This window comes from Panthera pardus, unplaced genomic scaffold (genome assembly GCF_024362965.1).
Source record: "Panthera pardus isolate Hobbes unplaced genomic scaffold, ASM2436296v1 HiC_scaffold_24, whole genome shotgun sequence".
Classification (NCBI taxonomy): Eukaryota; Metazoa; Chordata; class Mammalia; order Carnivora; family Felidae; genus Panthera; species Panthera pardus.
Window position 1 is genome coordinate 29,430,995 of NW_026526810.1, and position 20,513 is coordinate 29,451,507.

At 52.6% G+C, this 20,513-nt stretch overlaps 1 protein-coding gene and 1 long non-coding RNA gene across 4 annotated transcripts in view; one reads left to right on the forward strand and one right to left on the reverse strand.

Moving 5' to 3' along the window:
* Positions 1-8,447: 8,447 nt before the first annotated feature.
* The window catches only part of CORO2B (coronin 2B), a 132,420-nt gene continuing 120,354 nt past the window's right edge, over positions 8,448-20,513 (reverse strand). For all 3 annotated transcript variants that reach the window (XM_019441653.2, XM_053888918.1, XM_019441652.2), the window contains 7 exons: positions 19,205-19,321; positions 18,975-19,079; positions 18,339-18,435; positions 14,674-14,786; positions 14,245-14,335; positions 13,904-14,043; positions 8,448-10,424 (listed from right to left, as the gene is read on the reverse strand). In XM_019441653.2, the coding sequence (XP_019297198.1) occupies positions 10,293-10,424; positions 13,904-14,043; positions 14,245-14,335; positions 14,674-14,786; positions 18,339-18,435; positions 18,975-19,079; positions 19,205-19,321 (795 nt within the window). In that variant the 3' untranslated portion in view covers positions 8,448-10,292. The remainder of the gene's footprint in view (positions 10,425-13,903; positions 14,044-14,244; positions 14,336-14,673; positions 14,787-18,338; positions 18,436-18,974; positions 19,080-19,204; positions 19,322-20,513) is intronic.
* Positions 10,391-13,057, forward strand: LOC109262785 (uncharacterized). The gene is made up of 2 exons (XR_002077949.2): positions 10,391-10,468; positions 12,247-13,057. It is a non-coding gene; the product is annotated as an uncharacterized LOC109262785 (long non-coding RNA).

Genomic DNA, 20,513 nt, shown 5'->3' on the forward strand with positions numbered 1-20,513 from the left:
AGAGTTTTTACGATTTTTGTTTTTTGGTGTTTTTTTTTTTTTAATGCTTATTTATTTATTTTGAGAGAGAGAGAGAGAGAGCCAGAGAGAGAAGAAAAGAGAGAATCCCAAGCAGGATCCCCACTGCCAGCTCAGAGCCTGATGTGGGACTCGATCTCACAAACACTGAGATCACGACCCAAATCAAAAATCAAGAGTTGGACATTTGACTGACTGAGCCACCCAGGCGCCCCCTTAGGCAGAGTTTTTTAAGCTTTCTTTGTTTTATTCCTCTCCACCCATGTCCTTAGGGCCTCACCTTCTACCCCCAAGGGCCCTATGAAGGTATTTTCCTAAACAAAGACACTTCCTTCCCTAAAAGGAACTCTGGTGCCAGTTGATAAAATAATAGCTTCTCTTATCTGCTATAACAAGGCAAGGTTGCCAAATTGTGTTTATTCTTTGGGAGATCTGACCTTAGTTGGGCCTTCTGGCCAACCGGAAAAGTAATTGGTCTGCACTGGTAATTTAGGTTCCCCCCCCCCCCCCCATTGTGTGATTTGATTTGGTGCTCACAGGTTTGGGAGAAGGGCTGGGTGGTTCTTATGAATTCATTTTATGATGGGCAAAAATGGGGTTTAGAAATGGCCGTTGACCAGACGAATGCGTTTTTGAGCCAGAACGTGAACCCAGATTCCAGCTCCTTCAATTCTCTTTCCCTTGAGAGTTTCCCTGAAAATGGAAAATGTTGCTTGCTTGTTAGTCAGGGAGCTGTTTCGAGAGTGAACTTGATAGCCCTGTGGGAGGTCCGAAGAGACATGGATTATTTGGCAGATAGGTTTTACGTAAGTGCCGGACGAAAAGATAAGCTGTCAGCAGATGCTTTTCTTTGTTGAGACTGAAAGGTTAACCCCTGAAGATAACCATCTTGAGGCGTTAGAAGTGGCCTAGGCTGGGGAAGGATCCAGCAGGACTTCTCCAGCCCCACCTCTCAAGGCCTTCTCTCCACCATGGATGCCGTTCCCGCTTCTCCCCCATCCTTCCCCTAGTCTTCTTGGATGCCCATCCCCGCTCCCGAACACCCTCTGGGGAGCCATCCCTGACAGCCAAACACATGGATCGAGTCTCTCTCCCAGGAATCCCGCTGGCAATTACTCTCTGCTTTGCACCATTAGCGTGTTCTAGATCAGTGGCTTGCAAACGTGGTTGGTTTCGTCCCTCAGAGACAAACACGCATTTTGCCTTGCATCTTGGTCCGCCCACCACACCACCCTCTCCTTCTCTGCCTCCCACACATAAAGCAGGACACACAGGTACACTACTTCCAAAAGTTCTGCACACAGATACTTACCCTTACCTGGGTGCTCAGTCGGTTAAGCATCCAACTTCGGTTCAGCTCATGATCTCACGGCTCGTGAGTTCAAGCCCCGCCTCAGGCTCTGTGCTGACAGCTCGGAGCCTGGAGCCTGCTTCAGATTCTGTGTCTCCTTCTCTCTTTTCCCCTCCTCTGCTCACGCTTTGTCTCTCTCTCTCTCTCTCAAGGATAAATAAACATTAAAAAAAATGCTGGTTTCAACCCACCAAATTGATATCATGGCCCACTAAGAATAATCCCTTTAATCTAATCTCCACCACACAGTGTGGAATTTGGTTGTACGCTGAGCCCAGCTCCCTCTCGACTGCTCCTGATTCTCAAGCATACTTGGAACTCCCAGAAGCTTCTCACCAGCCTCCTTGCCTTTAGACTTTCTCTCTCTTTCAGCTCCCCCCCCCCCCCCCCCGGCTTTTTCTTGAATGCAGATTTCATCTGACTGACCGTTCTGATGCTTAAAAACCTCCTGAGGTTTTCCATTGCTTAAAAGTGCATTTCAAATAAATAGCCTGAGTATAAGGCCCTGTGCAGACGATCTGCTGCTCACCGGCCTTCTTCGTGGCTTCAGCAACTCCCGGTCCTTTGTAATTCCCCTGCCAGATGCCAGTCGTTTCCCCTCTGTGACTTTGCACATGCTGTTCCCTGGCTGGAATGCCTCTCTCTCTTCTCTAGTGGAAACTGCCTTCACTTCAACAGCTCAGGTTCCTAGAAGGAGGGAAGTCCTGCCATTTGCAACAGCATAGATGGACCTCGAGGGCCTTATGCTAAGTGAGATAACCCAGACAGGGAAGACAAATATTGTATGATTATCACTCCTGGGTGGAATCTAAAAACGCTGAACTTACTAGAAACAGAGAGTAGAATGGTGGTTCCTGGAGGCTGGCAGGTAGGGGACTGCAGAGATGTCGGCCAAAGGGTACAAACTTGCAACTAGGAGATAAATAAGTTTGGGGATCTAATGTGTAGAATAATGATTGTAATCACTGTATTATACCGTGAAATTGCATACAACGTGATACCACAATATGTTGTAATACAATACTGTATTATATACTCCGAAACTGCTAACCGACTAGGTCTTTTTAAAAAATGTTTATTTGAGAGAGAGAGAGAGAGAGAGAGAGAGAGAGAGAGAGAGAACAAGGATGTGTGTGCATGCACACCGGGGAGGGGCAAATAGGGAGAGAAACTCCCAAGCAGGATCTACAGGATCAGCTTGGAGCCCAATGCAGGGCTCACACTCACAAACCATGAGATCGTGACCTGATCATGACCGAGAGTCGGATGCTTAACCGACTGAGCCACCCAGGGACTCCCAGACTAGATCTTAAATGCTCCCAGCACCAAGAAGAATGACAATTCTGTGGCGTGATGGAGATATCAGCTAACGCCGCCGTGTGTATCCCTTAAATGTACACAATGTTACATGTAAATCGTATCTCCATAAATAAAAAATAGAGCTCAGGTTACCTATCACCATGAGGTCTGTCTTCTGTGTTTCGATCGCTCCTCTATATAGCTCTGGGATAGTAGTTATGACACTGAATTATAATTACTCGTGGACACGTCCGCATTCCTCAGTAAACCCAAGGCCAGTGACTTGTGTATCTCAGTCGGTTTTGTATCACTGGCACCTAATGTAATGTCACTGTCCAGCAGGTGTTAACTGGAAATTAGCAAAAAGACACTGTTCTTCAGTTTCATATCATTAATTACATTTCTCCCAATTCTGTGTGATCTTAATCTTTCTGGCCATCTTAACAATCCAGTTATTATATACGTGTGCGTTCACACACCCGTGCATGCTGTAGGGGGCGGAGAGGGTAGATCTTGGAAATCAGTTGGTGATTTTGCAGTCGCTGATGTGTGCGGTGCTTTGATCAGATGGGGGGGGCACCGAATATGGGGTGTCCCAATTGGAAGGGGACTGGTTGTGCCGGTGAAAGAATTTACCCAAGGCAGAGCAAAAGAGATAGAAGTTTCTTGAATACACTGCAAGGGAGGGGGCAGGACAGCGAAGGAGAGACTGAGAGGAAGCAGTGGTGAGGGGCTATTGTTATAGGGCAGAATGAGGGAGCATGGGACTGGGACATAGTCCCTTTATTGGTAATCTTAGGAACTGTGCCTGGTGGTAATTGGTCAGGGCGTTTCGAGGTGGGTCACTTCATGATCCTTTTCGCATTTAGCTCGGTGATCACCATGGGCCTTTTAGCCTTGCTCAAACCTATTGCCTAAAAGCAGCCTCTACTTGATATACCTCCCCTCCCCCTCACCCCCAGCCTGAGGTATACATTCTCCAAGGGAAGGTCAGGATTCTGATAGCAGGAATGCATAAACAAAAAAATGGTCACTACTCAGCTTTTGAGTTTCCAAGCCAATTTTCAAAAATTCACAATAGAGTCAAGACTCTTGAAAGCCGAGAGTTTTGATTGGAAGAGAAAGGGCTCGATGCCGGGTCATAAGGTTTATGCCCCGCACAGGGAATTTAGGTGAAGACAGCCGGTGTAGCCCGCTCCTCCATAGGCTAGATTAGGGATTGGGGACACCTGGGGTCGAGTGGGAGGAGGTCAGTGGGTGGCACCAGACCTAGAGGGATCAAGAAAGGCCAAGTCAGCATCAAGGGGATCCAGGGAAGGCTGAGCCAAGGCTTGGTGAAAATCTGCTGCCTCCTTTACTTCCCGCAGGCATCCGTGTGAGCCGTGCCTCTCCGTGGCAGGCAGCTGGGAGCCTCCTGTGAGGACCCTACCTCTCAAGCGTCCAACAGAAATAACACCCGGCCAGACCCAAGTCCCCTCACCCCATCCAGCTCCTCACGTGAGCAACCTCTTCCGGTCCAGAGGAACAGTGGTGATGCGGTAGGAAAAGCCCCAGCGACCTTACCTGGGGGACCGAACATTATAAGCCTGAGGTTTCATCCCAAGGAAAAACAGTTGGTGGCAAATCCTAGGCTCTTACATGTGTTTAAAATACCTTTAAGCTAAAAAACACTTCCTCTCTTATTGAAAAAAAAAGAAAAAAAGGTTTATTGTGGAAAAAGGCAGATATTAAAAAAGAACTGAATTAATGCAAAGGACACCTGTTAAGCTGGGTGCAGCCATGCTGTCCTAGGTCCCCCATTGGGTGGTGCTGGTTTAAGGGAGGTGCCACCCTCTGTGGAGGTCCCCATCTGTGGTCTGTCAGAGGGTGGTTCCTCTCCCCCCCCCAAGTTCTGGTTCCATTCCTGGGTGGTGTCCTAACACCTTACCCTCCCCTTTCCCCCCATCCCCTTCTCCCCCTCCTCCCGCCCTGCCCCCCTGACCAAAGATGTGAAGTCTGCCCTGACTGTTGGCCCAGCACCCCCACCACAGCGCCCCTGGACCACTGGCCTACCAGGCCCCCACTCCCTGCTTCAGGGCTGTCCTCTGATTCTTTTCTCTCGGGGCAGCCCAGCAGCCAGAGGGACGCGTCCACTCCTGCTTCCATTCCTTCCTTGGCTCCTGGTTGCAGCGAGTGGAGTCCGGCCGCCCAGAGCAGGGGTTTAGGGTTTCCGTGGTCTGGCTGCGACCCTTCTTCCTGTGCCCCAGGCCGCTCCTGTCACTCTCATCAGTAACTTCCTGGAGACCACACGGGGCTGGCGCTGGTGAGCCCCAGGGCTGGGCTGGGCTGGAACTACCAGGCAGCAGAGGTCTGGCCTGAACCCCTGCTCCTCCCTCCCCTCCTTTTCTCCCCTACCCTGTGCCTCCCCAGCTCTTCAGCCGCCTCCTCAGCCCCAAGCCTCATTGAATTGTAGACTCTCCAGGCCCTCTCTGTCTTTGTCCCTAAGGGAAGGGGGTGGTGAGGAAAAAGCAGCTCAAGGTCGCAGACTAGGTCAAGGGCTGGGCTGGGCTGGGACGGGAACCTGGATCCAGCTTCTTCCCAGCTACTCTGGGCAGGCCACCTCAGAGGAAGGAGGTGTGGTGAGCGCCCTCCTCTGGATGCTTCTTGGCGGCAGCTGAGCTGGGGCAGGGCGGAGGCCAGGCTGCTCTTCCCAGCCTCCTTTCTCCTATACTTGGGGCGTTTCAGATCCTGACTCGTTCGTGTGCCTGCTTTGCCATGAAGTCCTGGTGCCCATGGTTGGGTCATGAATTCCGGGGTGGCGTGGGAGGTGGCAGAAAGGACCCAGCTCAGGAAAAATGGGCCTGATAGGAAGGCCATCAACTGCCACCTGCTGGCTGGATTCAAGCTCCCAGCAGACTCTTTCTGGTCTTGGAATCTTGCCTTAATCGCTGTGACCTTGAAATCCCAAATCTCTGTCCACAGGGTCTCCACCGCCCTCCTCCCACTTGAGGCCTGACGCTTTTCACTGCCCCGTTTCCTTCACTGGGCCCATTAACCCTACTCATACTAACATCCCAGCCCCAGGATGCATATGTATATGCAGAGGGCTCTGGCAAGGGGCAATGCTTAACCCGAAGGGACTATGTGCTAATGGAGGACAGCAGGCAATGCGGCAGCCACGTCTAAGGGACGGGCTCTGAGCTTTGTAGAACCGCTCAGACCTGACCTCCCCTTTGTCAAGTAAGGCTGACCCATTTGTGTTTGTTACCAAATTAAAATTCCAAAGAAAGATGGGCTGCAGGTTGTTTCCAAATAGAAACACACATGCACAGAGAACAGAGAGCTTCTGCCAACATCGCAGACAGGGCCCACTTCCCCTCCCTGCTCCACACGCCCTTTGGAGGAAAAGGATCTGGTAATGCTTCCTGTGGTGGAGGTTAAGTGTCTGCTCCTGCTCCGGGCAGCCCCTGTCTGTGCATGCAGCCCTTCCCACAGTAAGGCTGAGAAGCAGGAGCCTTGTGGCGGGAATGTTTTCAGTATGAAGTCATTTCCCACAGTGAAGAAGCTCCCACATCCCACACGGTCCACTGGCAACCTGGGAAGTTTGCTCTGTGCCAGAAGAGAGTCTAAAAATGCCCCAAGCCCATCTTGGGATCTCAGGAATCTGGCTGGAAGAGAACCCAGGAGACAACAAATCCCCAAACAACTGCCTACCCCACACGGAAGCCAGCAGAAGGTGAAGCTCATTCCAGCCTCCAGGGGCTCTGTGTCCCACTGGGTGACATGATGCCCACAGACTGACCGCTGGTTGAGCCCTTAAGGGCAGGCCTGGTTCTTTCCTGTTGATGGGTTTCCAGAGCCCAGGACTGAGTAAATTCAGCTACTCGGTGTGTGTTAGACGCTTGAAAATTCAAGCAGGTGTCTGGGGGGGCGGGGCAGGACAAGGGCTTCTAGGCATGTCCAGGAGGGACCTGTCCGTAGAAGAGAAGGGAGGTCAGCCTAAGACGTCCTCACCTGGAGAAAAGAAGGGAGCAGGCACATGGTGGGGAACACGGCGGTAGAAACCTGTTCAAAGACCCTGTCCTAACATTGTTACGGTTATCAAAGCAATGTGGTGGGTGAGCCGTAACTGGCAAGAGGGATCAGTGTTAACAGACCAGGCACGGAGTATTTTCTAGTACATGAAGACCTGAAGGATATAAAGACGACCAATGAGAAAGTGATGGGCTGTTCAACAATGCAATTGGGAAAATGGGCTACTCGGGGAGGGGTGGGGGAAATCACATCTGACCCTGACCTTGGACAATTTCCCATGATAAGTAGTGATTAAAGAGCCGTCCAGTTAGGCTCAGAATTGGGGATTCGGTGGGATAGAGGCACACATGAGACAGACTCCTTGTCGGTTCTCCTGCTCCCTTGGACCCGGGGAGGGTGATGTCTTGGTCAAGGTAGAATGTATCCTCCTCAGCATATCCCAGCCAGGAGACGGAACTCTCAGTAACTCACAGCGACCTTGATATTTTTTCCAAGCCCAGGACTTCGTGAATTGATCTAGAGCAGAAACTCTAGGGGTGTCTTTCTTCAAACTCATGTTTAGCAAAAGTACTTTCCTGCACCCAAATCTGCACATGATACTGTTCTGCTGTTTCTCTTCTCCTGACATATTTCTTGTTTGCATTACTTATGCTGGATGCGGGGGGCTCCTGGAGATTTGTCCCATTCTCTCGACTGCTGGCATAATGGAAACTTAAGTGTTAGACCGGGAAGGAACCTTAAAATTGTCCTATTCCCTCATTTTATAGAAAGAGAGAGTGAGGTCCAGAGAGGAGTAGCAAATTACTCAATGTCGCACAGCCCGTCAGAGGCAGATCTGGGCTTGGACCACCCCGCCAGTCCCCGGCATCCTGCCCAATGCTTCTCTGCAGCCCTTTGCCATTTCCTCTCCAGCCCTCTTTTCTAAGACTTTCCTTGCTTTCCTGTGGCTCTTCTGAGTTCCCTATGGCATCCACACTGCTACACGTCTCTCCACTTAGCTGCCTGACTACTCTGCTCCGTGACAATCCTGGCTTGGTGAGACAGTGTCTCCCAGAGGCCTGGCGGCTCCCGCCCTTCTCCCCTTGTCTCATGATGGGTCCCCAGCCCTCCTCTCGGAACAGATTCTGCTCAATGCTGAGCCTGGCTGGCAGACCGGAAGCATGTGCGTCTTCTGGCTCCGGGCTCAGAAGATCTGTGTCTTCCCTACTATACCAGCTGAATGACCTTGAACGTGTCATTGCTCTGGATTTGACAGCTCTTCTTGAAAATGGAAATGATATTAGACCATAGCAGCTAGGGCTGCTTTGTAAACTGGGAGGCATCCTTCCAGTGTAAGACATCGGTGTCCCCCAGCCTCAACACAGGGCTTCATCCAGAGTGGATGCTTACTGAGTATCTGGAGAATAGTGGTTCTCAACCGGGGGTGATGTTCACATCCTAGGGGACACTGGGTCATATCTGGAGACATTTTTGTTCATCACCACTGGGGACGGGTTGCTATGGCATCTGACGGGTCCTGCTAAATATCTTACAGTGAATAGGACGGCACTCACAGAAAAGAATTATCTGGCCCCAGATGTCAGTTAGTGCTGCTTCAGAAGCCTTGCTGTAGATGAACAAAAGTGTCACATTATATCTGTAGATACAGACGTGGCTCGTTGTTCCAGAAAGGCAAGGAGCTGTGGCTGGGAAGCGGACCATCAAGATGCCATGGTGACCAAGGGCAGGAGCCACTGGAGTGAAATGAGATGGTCGTGCCCGGGTGTGAGAAGTTGAAAACATTTTATTTCAATTCTATCCTTGGGAGGCAGCATAAATAATCACAAAAGACCACAAAGGTCACCGGGGAAGAAAAAAACGGTCAAGAAGTGTGAGGAGATGAGAGGGGACACTGTCTAGCTGCAGGGGGTGGAGGGCGAGGAGACCCTGCTGTAGCTGGCGGAGAGGGTGGAGGGTTCTTGGAGGAAAAGCCCAAGGGGTGGGGCTTTCCCCGCCCAGGTCACCTGTGGGGGGGGGGGCGCTTAGGGAGCCCTGGCCTCTGTGGATGAATGTGCTGCAGGGCGGCCAAGGGACAAGCAGGTGTGGGGGCATAATGCTAACGAGAGAGGAGTGGACACCCGTCTCTTGACCCCCCCCCCCCCAGGCCAGATCTCACCCCCAGACTGTGGCTTTTCTGAGAGCAGTGTTTATAGACTCGGTGGGTAGTGGGCAATGAAGGGAGAAAACAAGGGAAGAAAAAAGAAAATGTGTAGAAGACCAAATGAAATCTGGCGTCTCAAAGAGTTGCGTGACCTTGGGCCACTCCTGTTTTCCTCATCTGCAAAATGGAGGGAGGATGCTCCCTACTTCTTGGAGCGGATGTGAGGCTCAAGTGAGACCCTACGTGTCAAAGAACCGCGTAAACTTTAAAGTGCTATACGGACGCGAGGGGCTGTGGTCGTTCTACAAGTGTAAGGCCGAAAGTGGCTGAGACACAAGCGGTGAGGGGCACACGTGGAGCAGCCCTCAAGTGGTCAGACCCCTGCTCTGCCTTCCCCAGGGCCGAGCTCCACCCCTCTCAGCCTCAGCTTCCAGGAGGAAGAGGCCTCATCTGAGGGAGTCACCTGGGGAGTGAGAGCAGCAGGTGGGGGCCAGGAGGGTAGAGGGGCACTGAGTGTGGAGGGCCTCAACTAGGCAGTGTGATACATTGGCATTACCGGTGTCGGGCAGACGGGAGCAGTGGCTTCCGGCTCTCATTCTCCACAGAGACCTGGGCACTGGCGAAGCCCCTGTGGGAGCCGCCTCGTGACGCACTGGGAAGGGCCCTGGCCCGGAGTCTGGATACACTGGGTCCTGGTCCTGGGCCAACTGTTGACCTTCCGGGTGACTTAGTAAGTCACTTCCCCATTGCAACCCTCAGTTCTGTCCTTTGTGAAACGGGGACACTATTCCCTACCCTGCCTACCTCACAAGTTAAATGGGAGAAGGGTGTTCCAAGAGCTTTGAAGAGAATCATGGGAAGGCAAGGGGTCATTATGGCCTTGGCGAGCAATCCTCTTAATTCCCTGAAGACAAGAGAGAGGGGGCGAGAGACAGAAAGGAGCCGGGCTGCTTGCAACCCTTGTCAGGTGAGTGAGCCTTGTGGGGCTGGCTGCCGGGGAAGAAAGGGAGGTGCGGGGAGGGGAGGCAAAACAGCTGATGCCTGTTAATCCAGCCCTTTCTGTGCAGTCCAGCGGGGATGTTGGGAGCCCCAGCGGGGAGTGCCGAGACGTCCCGGCGACAAAAGTTCAAGTTCTGTGAGTACTGGGGGTCCTGGCCTCCCCCTCTGCTCCCTGGTCCATTGAGGACACCCCTCAGGGAGCCCGTGCTCTTTGCCCCGCAGGGGAGAAGCTGGCTCCTGGGGTGGCCACCAAAGGGTGGGTCTCCAGGAGAGGCTGGGGACTTTATTAGCATGAGGTCAAGAGATCAAAGGTCAGCTTCCAGTCCTGGAGGCAGCAGGTGGGGTCCTCAGGCTGTCCCCAGCTCCAGTCCCGGCTATGTCCCTGGGGTCACCGGAGAAGGGGAAGTTAAGGGACGAGTAGAAACCACGGAGAGATCGGAGGTCAGCTTAGAAGGCAGCCCAGCCAGCGAGCTAACAGTTCTTGGGGCTGTTGCGCAAGTTTTTCAGTTCCAGCTGCAGCTGCCGAATGCGGATGTCCTTCTGGGCCAGCTCTTCTTTCAACCGCCGGATCTCATCCTGCTGCCGGAAGAACATTCGGAGGAGCTGGGGTGGAGGAAGAGAGGGGCCAGGCGGCCGGGAGAGAGCAGGTGAGAAGGCAATTTCCCGAGTGGGTATCGTGCCCGCCCCTGTTCCCCGTCAGCCTCTGCCCTTCTCTCCCAGGCCTCCCCCTGCCCCCGCTTTAGTCCCTGGAGGCTCTTGTCCCTGCAGCATGCCCTTCTCTGGACCCAGGTCATGGCTCCGACTTCCCTGGGGAGGTATGAGAGAGTCCACATGGGCCCCTTTCCCACATATCTCAAGCTCACCCTTTTAGGGGGGCAGACATAATTCTCTTACTTGCCATTTGGAACGGGGACCTTTATTATTATTAATTTTTAAATGTTTATTCAGTTTTGGGACAGAGAGAGAAAGCCAGCGGGGAGGGGCAGAGAGAGAGAGGGAGACAGAGGATCTGAATCGGGCTCTGCACTGACAGCACAGAGCCCGATGCGGGACTTGAACTTGTGAACTGTGGGGTCATGACCTGAGCTGAAGTCAGACGCTTAACTGACAGAGGCACCCAGGTGCCCCATATTATTATTATTTTTTAAGTAGGCTTCAAGCGCAACGTGGGGCTTGAACTCACAACGCTGAGATTAAGAATCATATGTTCTATCCACTAAGCCAGCCAGGCACTGGCTTTCAGATTCCCCTGAAAGGGAACCTTTCTAAAAGTCTTTTTTTTTTTTTTTATCTTTCTTTCTTTCTTTCTTTCTTTCTTTCTTTCTTTCTTTCTTCCTTCCCTCCCTTCTTTCTTTCTTTCTTTCTTTCTTTCTTTCTTTCTTTCTTTCTTTCTCCCCTGAAAGGGAAGTCTTTTTTTTTAATCTTTCTTTCTTTCTTTCTTTCTTTCTTTCTTTCTTTCTTTCTTTCTTTCTTTCTTTCTTTTTTTTATGTTTATTTTTGAAAGAGACAGAGACAGAATGCGAGTGGGTTAGGGGCAGAGAGAGAGGGAGACACACAAGCAGAAGCAGGCCCCAGGCTCTGAGCTGTCAGCACAGAGCCCGATGAGGGGCTCGAACTCACGAACCGTGGGATCTGGACCTAAGCCGAAGTCGGACGCTTAATCGACTGAGCCACCCAGGCGCCCCTATGATTCTTTCTTTAACTGACTTTTTTTTTTTTTTTTTTAAATCAAATCAGTACCGGTTACATCTGTTCAGAGGGATGATGTGCTATTTGCCCCTGTGCTAAATGATTCCACACACTCCTGTGGCTTCCAAGTTCTCGAATATTCTTTGCCTAACCTTTTGGTCAGGTTTCGTTTAGAAGAAAAAACAGCCGTACTGAAGTGTAATTCACATACCATAAATGCCACTCGTTTTAAGTGTACAATTAGCAACAGCAAATTTTAGTAAAATTGGGTGAAATGAATTTTAGCAATATTCAGAGGCATATAACCGTAAGTCTTCTCTTCTGTGCCACACTTCCAGTTTCTCTTCATACTTAGACCACTGTGTCCACCATTTACAGCCTAAATGTCTAACTGGTTGATCCCAATCGGCGGTGGTTAAAATTGTGGGTAAACCCAGAGTCAGCAGGCTCTGAGCGAGTTTCTTCACCGTAAGGAAGGTTCACGAGCTTTAGTGCAGGTTGTGGTATCTGTGTCGCCTGCTCGGAGACCCTTGAAAACTTTCCTCCAGGTCGGTTTTGGTTCATACAAATCAGTCGTAGCTCAATGTTACTTGATTTCACCGCTGCTCACCCCTGCCTCTTCCACGCTGGGTACTAGAACCGACCTCAGGCTCTTGTTATGGCCCACCTGGACTATCGCAGCAACTCTCCTACCTCTACCTTCTCAGTGTGCTTAAAAAGTGTTTTTTTTTTTAAGTGGAAAATGCCAAATATAGACTAGGGTGGAAAGAACCGCGCTATGAGCCTCCAAGAACTCGTCAACTGGCTTCAAGAAAGAACACGTGACCATTTTTGCTTCTTCTCTACTCCTACCCAATTCACCTGTCCCGCTGCCTCCAGGGATTCTTTTGAAGCAAATCTCATTTATCCCATGATTCCACCCAGCCCTAGGCATCGGAACATCCCCCTACAATGGTACGAAACATATCTTATAGCAATCGTCAGTCTGTCTTTCAAATTTCCCTTCAAGACTGTGAGGTCCCAGAGGTCAGGAATAGTCTTCGTTTGACAAATAACAGTGACGATCGTTAAGTTGGTGTGACAAGAAACCTCCAAGATGGCCGCTGTGTTATCCCCTCCCCTCAAGGGTGGACTGGGCCTAGTAACTTGCTTCAAATGAATAGAAAAAGGCAGAAGTGATGGTCTGTCATTTTCAAAAAAACTATGACTTCCATCTTGGACACCTTCTCTTGCTCACTCCGAGGGATACCAGCTGCCACGCTGTGAGCTGCCCTACGGAGAGGTCCATACGGTAAGGACCTGAGGGAGGCCTCTGGCTGATAGCCCACGAGGAACCGAAACCCTCTGTCCAACAACCTGTGAGCGAATGCGTCCTTCCAGCAACCATGCGAATGAACTCAGAAGCAGCTCCTTTCACAGCTGAGCCTTCAGATGTGACAGCAGCCCAGCTGACAGTTTAAGCACACGGCCTCATGACAGACCTTGAGCCGTGGGCGTCCATTATGAGATACTATGAGATAATAAAGGTTTGTGGGTTTAAGAACTAAGTTTTGGGGTGATGTTTGACACAGCAATAGATACCTGATACAGTTAGCCTCATTGAGCACTGAATATGGGCCGGGAAGAGTGCTAGACTCTTAGAAAATACCTCTTTAATGCTCACCGCATTTCATATCCCCATTTTACCACGAGAAAGGTCAGAAAACTTGCTCGGGCACAGCCAGGAAACGGCCGAGCCCGGAATCAAAAGCAGTGGAGTCCAAGTAGTCATCTCTACTCCAGTGGCAACGAGCCACGTGCCTGGCACAGGGCAGCCATCTGTGAACCCTGGCTGGGCTGAACTCAGTCCCTGGTATTGACACCAGGGACGGGGGGTACCGTCGAAAGGAGAAGCCTTCGGGGGGCATGGGTAAGACCCAGCTATGGCTGTCCCTGGATGACCTGCCCTCCTTCTAAATGATACAGAGAGTACTTTCATAAACACAGCCTCTTCCCTGCCAAACAGGAAATTGTCAGACCCCGTCGCTGCCGCGGTGCCAGGGAGGAAGGCCGCCCTGTAATGCCTGAGGCCAGGCTTTCCTCTGTTAGCCAGGAATTTATAACTCCCGGAACAGCAAATGACAGCGACGTTCCGAAACGGATTCATGAGCCACGGAACTGCGTGGGCTAGTGAATGCGAGGGCTGGGGGTGGGGCATCAATATCGCTGCCACATCCCAGCCTCTATTTACTGGGGTCAGAGGCAACGGAAGCCAATAGCAGGCTACTTATGGCATTTGTCACAGAAAGAAAAATGCCCCAGATGGAGTCGGCTTAAAGGCCTGCAGCCCATAATTGAAATGTAAAGGTCTCGCTCTTCTAGGACCTGTGGAGGTAATAACTTATATTCCTTACCTCGTTCTCTGTCCTGGGTGGGACATTCTCTAATAAATCTATTCCATTGACCACAACGCTCTTCTTTTCTTTGATGGGAGCCTTAAATACCATTTTTGAGGACTTCTTATAGCCTTCCTTCAAAGACATGAGCACGGGATCTACGAAAGGCAAGGGAAACGTTCACACTGGCAGGTTGGTCGAGTGTCGTGTGATGGTGTTTTTCATTCACACCATCCTTGGCAGCTGGCCGGGCGTGGGGGAGTCGAGCAGAGGCCATGCAAAGGGGAAATGGGTGAACTCGAGTGAAGGCAAAAGCTGCAGTCTCGAAGCCTCTTCCGGGAAGCCCACCCGCACGGTACCTCGGTTGATGCCCCCCAGCCATTCATCAGGGGTCAGAGCTGGCTCCGTGCCTGGCGTCATGGGGTAAATGTCTTCCTGGTAGGAATCCGACTGCAGTGAGGGGAGCAGAAGAGTGGACACATAGGGGCCGCTGTGAGAACCCCTGCTGTTCAGCAGCCGGTTCTCCTCGCTGACCTCCCACCCAGCTCCCGCCGTCCCGCCTCCAAGCCTTTGCACTCAGGTGTCTCCCATGTGGAATCCCCACCCTGCATTCGTTAGCAAGCCAGACTGACCCCACCCTAGAACGGCCCCCAACTCCCACCCCAGATTGGGCCTGAAGACCCCAGTCCACAGGACCTTCTTCTGGGCTCCTCAGGCTTGCAGTCTGTGGCGAACCAGCTAGGATTCAATGCGGGGGTCCCTTTGGAGCCCAGCATGGCCCCACTCACCCTCCGGGGTACGATCATGGAGATGGGCTCAATCAGGCCCTTGAGAGTCACCAGCTTGTAGAAGCGGAACACCTCGCAAGCTGACACATCCAGCCCGTGCTTGGGCATGACCCCTGTGGACAGGCACACGTGGCTCCATGGGGTCCCAGGGATCCCCGTCAGCACCCCTCCTCCCCGATGTCCTTGATCAAGAGTGTCCTTGAGCACTTAGGTCTGGAGGCAATGCTCTATGCTGAGGGCAGCAGGTGGACCGGGGGCTTCTTGAGTCAGACCCTGTCTCTAAGTAGTAAGGTCTCAAATAAGCCAGTCCTACCTCACCAGGGTGCATGCTTTAGAAATGGGGCCTTTTATAACTGGAAGGGGCTGTTGGGATAGTTTAGTCGATTCCATTCTTTTCATAGATGAAACTCCTAAGGGTCTAGGGGAAGGGGCTTGCCCCAGGTCACAGAGTATGGCTGGGGCAGAGCCACAGAGCCTGTCACCTTTTTTGTTTCTTTTTTTAAGGTTTTTAAAAAATGTTTATTTATTTATGAGAGAGAGAGAGGGAGAGCTGGGGAGGGGCAGAGACAGGAAAACAGAGAATGCGAAGCGGGCTCTGTATTGTCAGTGCAAAGCCCGATGTGGGGTTCGAACCCACGAACCGTGAGGTCATGACCTGGGCCGAAGTCAGATGCTCAACCCCCTGAGCCACCCAGGCGCCCTGAGCCTGTCACCTAAAATAAACTAGCTCCCCTAAGCCTCTGTGTTTCTGGTCCTCAGAGAGAACAAAGGAGAGAGAACCCTTTCTCCACGCACCCTAGAGCCCGAGACTGCTGTCGAGTTGTGTATCTAGGACTGACAGGGTGTGCATGCCCGGTGCATGTATTATCCGTGTGTCCCCACTCGCCACAGCGTTCCTAACGGCTGCCTCTACTCGACGCCCACCGGGGAAGCAGTGCGGTGTGGGGTGAGGAACACAAGCTTTGGGGTCGGACACACCTGGTTCTGAGTCCTGACTCTGCCCCTCTTTCTGGTTGGGAAGGTCTTGGGTAGATCACTGCCTCTCTGAAGGCTTCAGGTTCCTTGGCGGGTTAGAGGAGAACAGTATGACCCTTCACGAGATGGTCAGGGGATTGGGCCAGAAGATGCTCATTGACCGCCTGCCACCCTCATGAGCGCAGGGGATGTTAGTTTCTTCTTCCGCGATGTGAACAGGAGTTAAGGTTGCAGCTCTCCTTGACTGGAATGGAGGTCTGCTCTTCTAGATACCAGAATTCTAGGAGCTGCAGGGAAGTACTATCATGGTACCCAGGGGGGATTTAGAGCCAGTAGGGCCGGTTTTGAATTCTGGCTCTGCCATGCAGGATCTAGGTGACCTGCCCGGGGTGAGTCACCCAGCCACTCTGAACCTGTGAAAGGTGCCTGGCTCATGGCAGATGCTTTGCAGTGGCCGCAGGTGACAGGGGGCGAGGAGAGACAGTTCTCCTTGGTTCCTCTCTCCTCCTCAAGTCCTGCTGACTGGACTTCCTAAACACCTGGATTCATCTTCTCCCCATCTTCCCGCCTCCTCCTTAGTTACCATCCTTTTCCTGCCGCCTCCTTAGTTACCATCGTTTCTTGGCTAGAAGTCCACAGTGGCCTCCAAACCAGTCTCGCTGCCTGCCTCCTGTCCTTTCAAAATCCGTTCTCCCTACAGAAGCCAGAGCAATCTTGGACTAACATTTCAGATTGCGTCATGCTGTCCCATCTCCTACCCGCCTGCTTAAGACAAAGAAAGGCCTCCAGTGGGTTCCCCGTAAAACCCAAACTCCTTCCCCTGTGTGACGGATGGCTGTATGTACCAGTGGGCTCAGGAAAGAAGATTGCCCTCCCCTTCCAATCCGTTGAGGGTCTGAATACAACAAAAGGCAGAGGAGGGAGGAAGTCACCCCTTTTGTTCCTGCCTCATTGTTTGAGCTGGGACAGCTCCTGTCACCTTCTCCTGTCCTTAGACTGGGATTCACACCATCAGCTCTCCTGGTTCTCAGATCTTCGGACGTGGACCGAACGTCACCTCCAGCTTTCCTGGGTCTCCAGGAAGCCAGCAGATCTGTTTCTCTGAAGACCCCTCGTGATTATACCTTTCTAACCCATCTCATGGCATCCGGCCCCTGCCCTAAGCTCCAGATTCATGTCCCAAGCCTCTCCCCATCTTCTGCCATGTCACAGAGTCCACGCTTAGTCACCTGGACCTCCGTTCTGTTTCTAGAATATGCCAGGCTCATTCCTGCCCCAGGGACTTTGCATCGATGATCCTTCCTGCTGGTCCTACTCTTCCTCTTTCCTGCTTTTCAGATCTCGGCCTAAAAGGTCACCTCCACGGCGAAGCCTTCCTTGACTACCTGGCCTAAAATAGCCCCCAGTCGCTCTCTGTTCTATTGCCTCATTTGATTCTCTGCCTAGACCTTACTACCATCCAGTATTTTCCTTCCTTAGGTGTTGATTGTCTGTCTCCCTTCCGTGGAATGTGAGATCCCAAGAGGAAGGCTGGGTTCTGCACTGTTTCCCACTGAGTCTAGAGGCTGCCACACGGCTGATACCCAGTAAGTGTTCGTTGAACGACGGTGTGAAAGGGCAGGAGGAGCCAGGTGTTCGGCCAGGTGCTCTCCATCTAAGCTTTACAATAGCCCTGAAAGGTAGGCTTGATTTTTCCCTCTTTTACAGATGGGGAAATTGAGCCTCAGAAGGGTGAGCTATACATTTGAGCCAGAACGTCGACCTAGGTCTGACTCTACAGTCCAGGATGCTTTTTATTCTACTTGACGAAGAGGTGACAGTGAGGAGGAGGAGACGACAGAGTCGGGGAGGGGTGAAGTCAATGGAATGGTCACTGGGCCTATCTCAGGGCCGCCATCTTGCTGCCAGTCACTGAGGCGGGCTCTCGGGCCCTTCTGGCACTGATGGTCTGGAAGCTGGCTCTCAGGCTGTATCCGTAGCACCGGATCCCCAGAGGGAACAAGCCAGACTCGGGCTCCGAGGTAAGGAGGGAACGGGGCCCCCGAAGAAACTTCTTCCAACGGGCTGATTCTGACCCCAAACAGGAAGTTGCTGAACCGTATGCAATATGAAACTTTTGCTGTAAGACTTTAGCGGTGGTAGAACGTGGGGTGTGAAGAACTCACTACGCTCCATCAATTCTGGACCCTCTGAAGGATTTGCTTAGAGGCTGGGGAGCCTGGGGGTGCAGGGATGGGGACACCCTGGGACTTCCTCCTGTCCTCTCAGGCAGGGACAGAGCTGCTCCTGGAGACTGGGGTCCTGGCTTCCTAAAGGCTTCAGGAAAGTGTCTGGACCCAGACTTTTCTCTGACTTTTAGTTTTTCAACCGCCTTACAAGAGTTCAGAGCCACTTGGAGCGCCAGTATCCCCATCTGCAAATGGGAATGAAGCCAGTGTGGGCCGCTGATGACCAGAGGTGATGGAGGATGTCAGGCACCATGGAATGACAGTCAGTCAGGTGGGTGGTGACAGGCTGGCGAAGAAGGGCAGGGGGACCTTCCCAGGGGCAGCATCTGCAGGTTCTGACTGCCCATGAGCTGTGGGCTTCTGACTCTGATTTTCATTTAAAGGCAGGGGTGACCCATGAACCAAACATCCAGTCTCTTGTTCTATAGCATAACAGCCATGGAAGCCTCTGGACCCCCTTACCTAGGCCTTTCTGCGGGGCTGGGGAGCGGAACTCCATGAGGTAACTCAAGAAGGGCTTCTCAGTGCTGATCTCGTAGTACCGGATGTTTCCATCTCCCTGGGGGCAGGGAGAGAGGGAGGTGAGGAAAGTGGGGGCGGGGGTGGGCTGGGCTGAGCAGGCCCCGGTCCCGGGGGTCTGCTGCAGAAAGCCTCAGCGGTGGTCCGAAGACCAGGGAGACCTGGCCTCTAGACCCGTGGCCGGTCGTCACAGGAGACTTACGGGGTGATGGGGTGGAGGCGGTGTGTGCATGTAGACAGCGTTTGTGATAGACGAGGCCATGTTTGCCAAAAAGCTCCCGGCAGGTGCTTCGAATGCCGTCATTAGTCACTGCCCTCTACACTTCAGGCTCTGAGCCTTATCCCGGTGTCCACCCCACCCCAGTGCACCTCAGAGAGAACTGTCAGTCACTGACACTTCAGTAAGAATGAGTGTCAGACCTGAGGGCGGGTTTCGATGGAAGAGAGTGAAAGAGACGACCAGAGAGGTTAGCCTGGCTCTCCTCAGGGGGTAGGGCAGGAGCGGGGGGCACAACGGTGGGGGAAGGGGGTCTCCCAACAGGCTGCCCCAGCGCTCCCCACCCCCCAATCTTCGACTACCTTTCCAGCCAGGTAGAGCATGTGGGTGTCAGCATCGTAGAAGGGGAACAGGAGGCCCGACAGCCCATCAATTTCCTCCTCGATCAGGGGCATGGATAGGTCCTCCTGCAGGGAAGAAGGCCCATATCAGCTTACATCCAGGCAGGACGGCCCCTTACCTTCCCCGACCCCAGCACAGCCCCCAGGACTACAACTCTTTCGTGTCACCGCCTGGCCTCCCCGTGGCTGACCTGGTCCCAGAGGGCGATTTGTCTCGTGTTCCACCTGGAGACCCCTGTCGTGAGCAGTCGCTTCATGTTTCCCAGGAACACCACTCGGTTCACTCTGTGGTTTTTGCAGTTTGCCTCCTGGCAGGGACAGAGAAAGCTGCTAAGCCACGGCCGCTGGATACTAGGAAACCGTAGTAGGCTCAATGGGGGCCCCCAAAAGATATGTCCATGCCTTAGTCCCTGGAATCTGTGATATGGGGTCCTTAACTCCCCTGGATCACCTAAAGGTCACGGCGAGCATCCTTGTAAGAGGTGAGAGATACAGACACACAGAGGAGAAGGTGATGTGACTCCAGAGGCAGAGACTGGAGGATGTGGCTCCCAGCCAAGGAAGCCAGCAGCCATCAGAAGCTGGAAGAGGCAAGGAAGGGTTCTCTCCCAGAGCCTCCAGAGCTGAGAGAGAGCTGTAAGCCACTCTTTGTGGCGATTTGTCACAGCCGCCAGAGGAAGCCAGGTCAGGTGCTGTGGAGCAAGAGAGCCCTGGGACCAGGAGCCCAGGGAGCACAGGGGACTCACGGGGTCACTTCTCGATAACTTGCTTCATCCAGGGCTCCTTCTAACAGGGCCAACCTCCGCCTCCACTCCCCCTGCCTCTCGGCTCTCGTCCCTTCCTTCTCCTCCTAACATGCAACAGCCCTTTGCCTGCATGAGTCAGCATCAGGTCGGATACCAGAGGCTGGCGGGGTGGTGCAAAGACTCAGGCTGGCGTCACCTGCTCTGGGTTTCAGTTCCACGTCTGTCAAAGAAGGGTGGCCCTGAGGAGTCCCACCCCTCTGGCCCGCGTCACGTCTGTGGGGTGGAGCTTGGGTTCTCAGCTCCTTAACTTCTTCTCCGCTCAGCATGGGTTCTGCACCCACCCCCCTCCCACCCCAGCTTGGTTTGAATTCTTTAAAAAAAATTTTTTTTAATGTTCATTTATTTATTATTATTATTATATTATTTACATATAATTTATTGTCAAACTGGTTTCCATGCAGCACCCAGTGCTCATCCCAACAGGTGCCCTCCTCCATGCCCGTCACCAGCTTTCCCCTCTCCCCCACCCCCGATTCCCCCTCAGTTTGTTCTCAGTATTTAAGGGTCTCTTATGGTTTGCCTCCTTCCCTCTCCGTAACTTCCCCCCCCTTCCCCTCCCCCATGGTCTTCTGTTAAGTTTCTCAGGATCCACATATAACTCTGCCCGTAACTGAGTGTCCGTCTCTACCCCCCTCCAAGGCTCAGTTCCCCTGCGTGAAAGGGGGAAGCGCAGCCGAGCCCCGCCCCCCCCCCC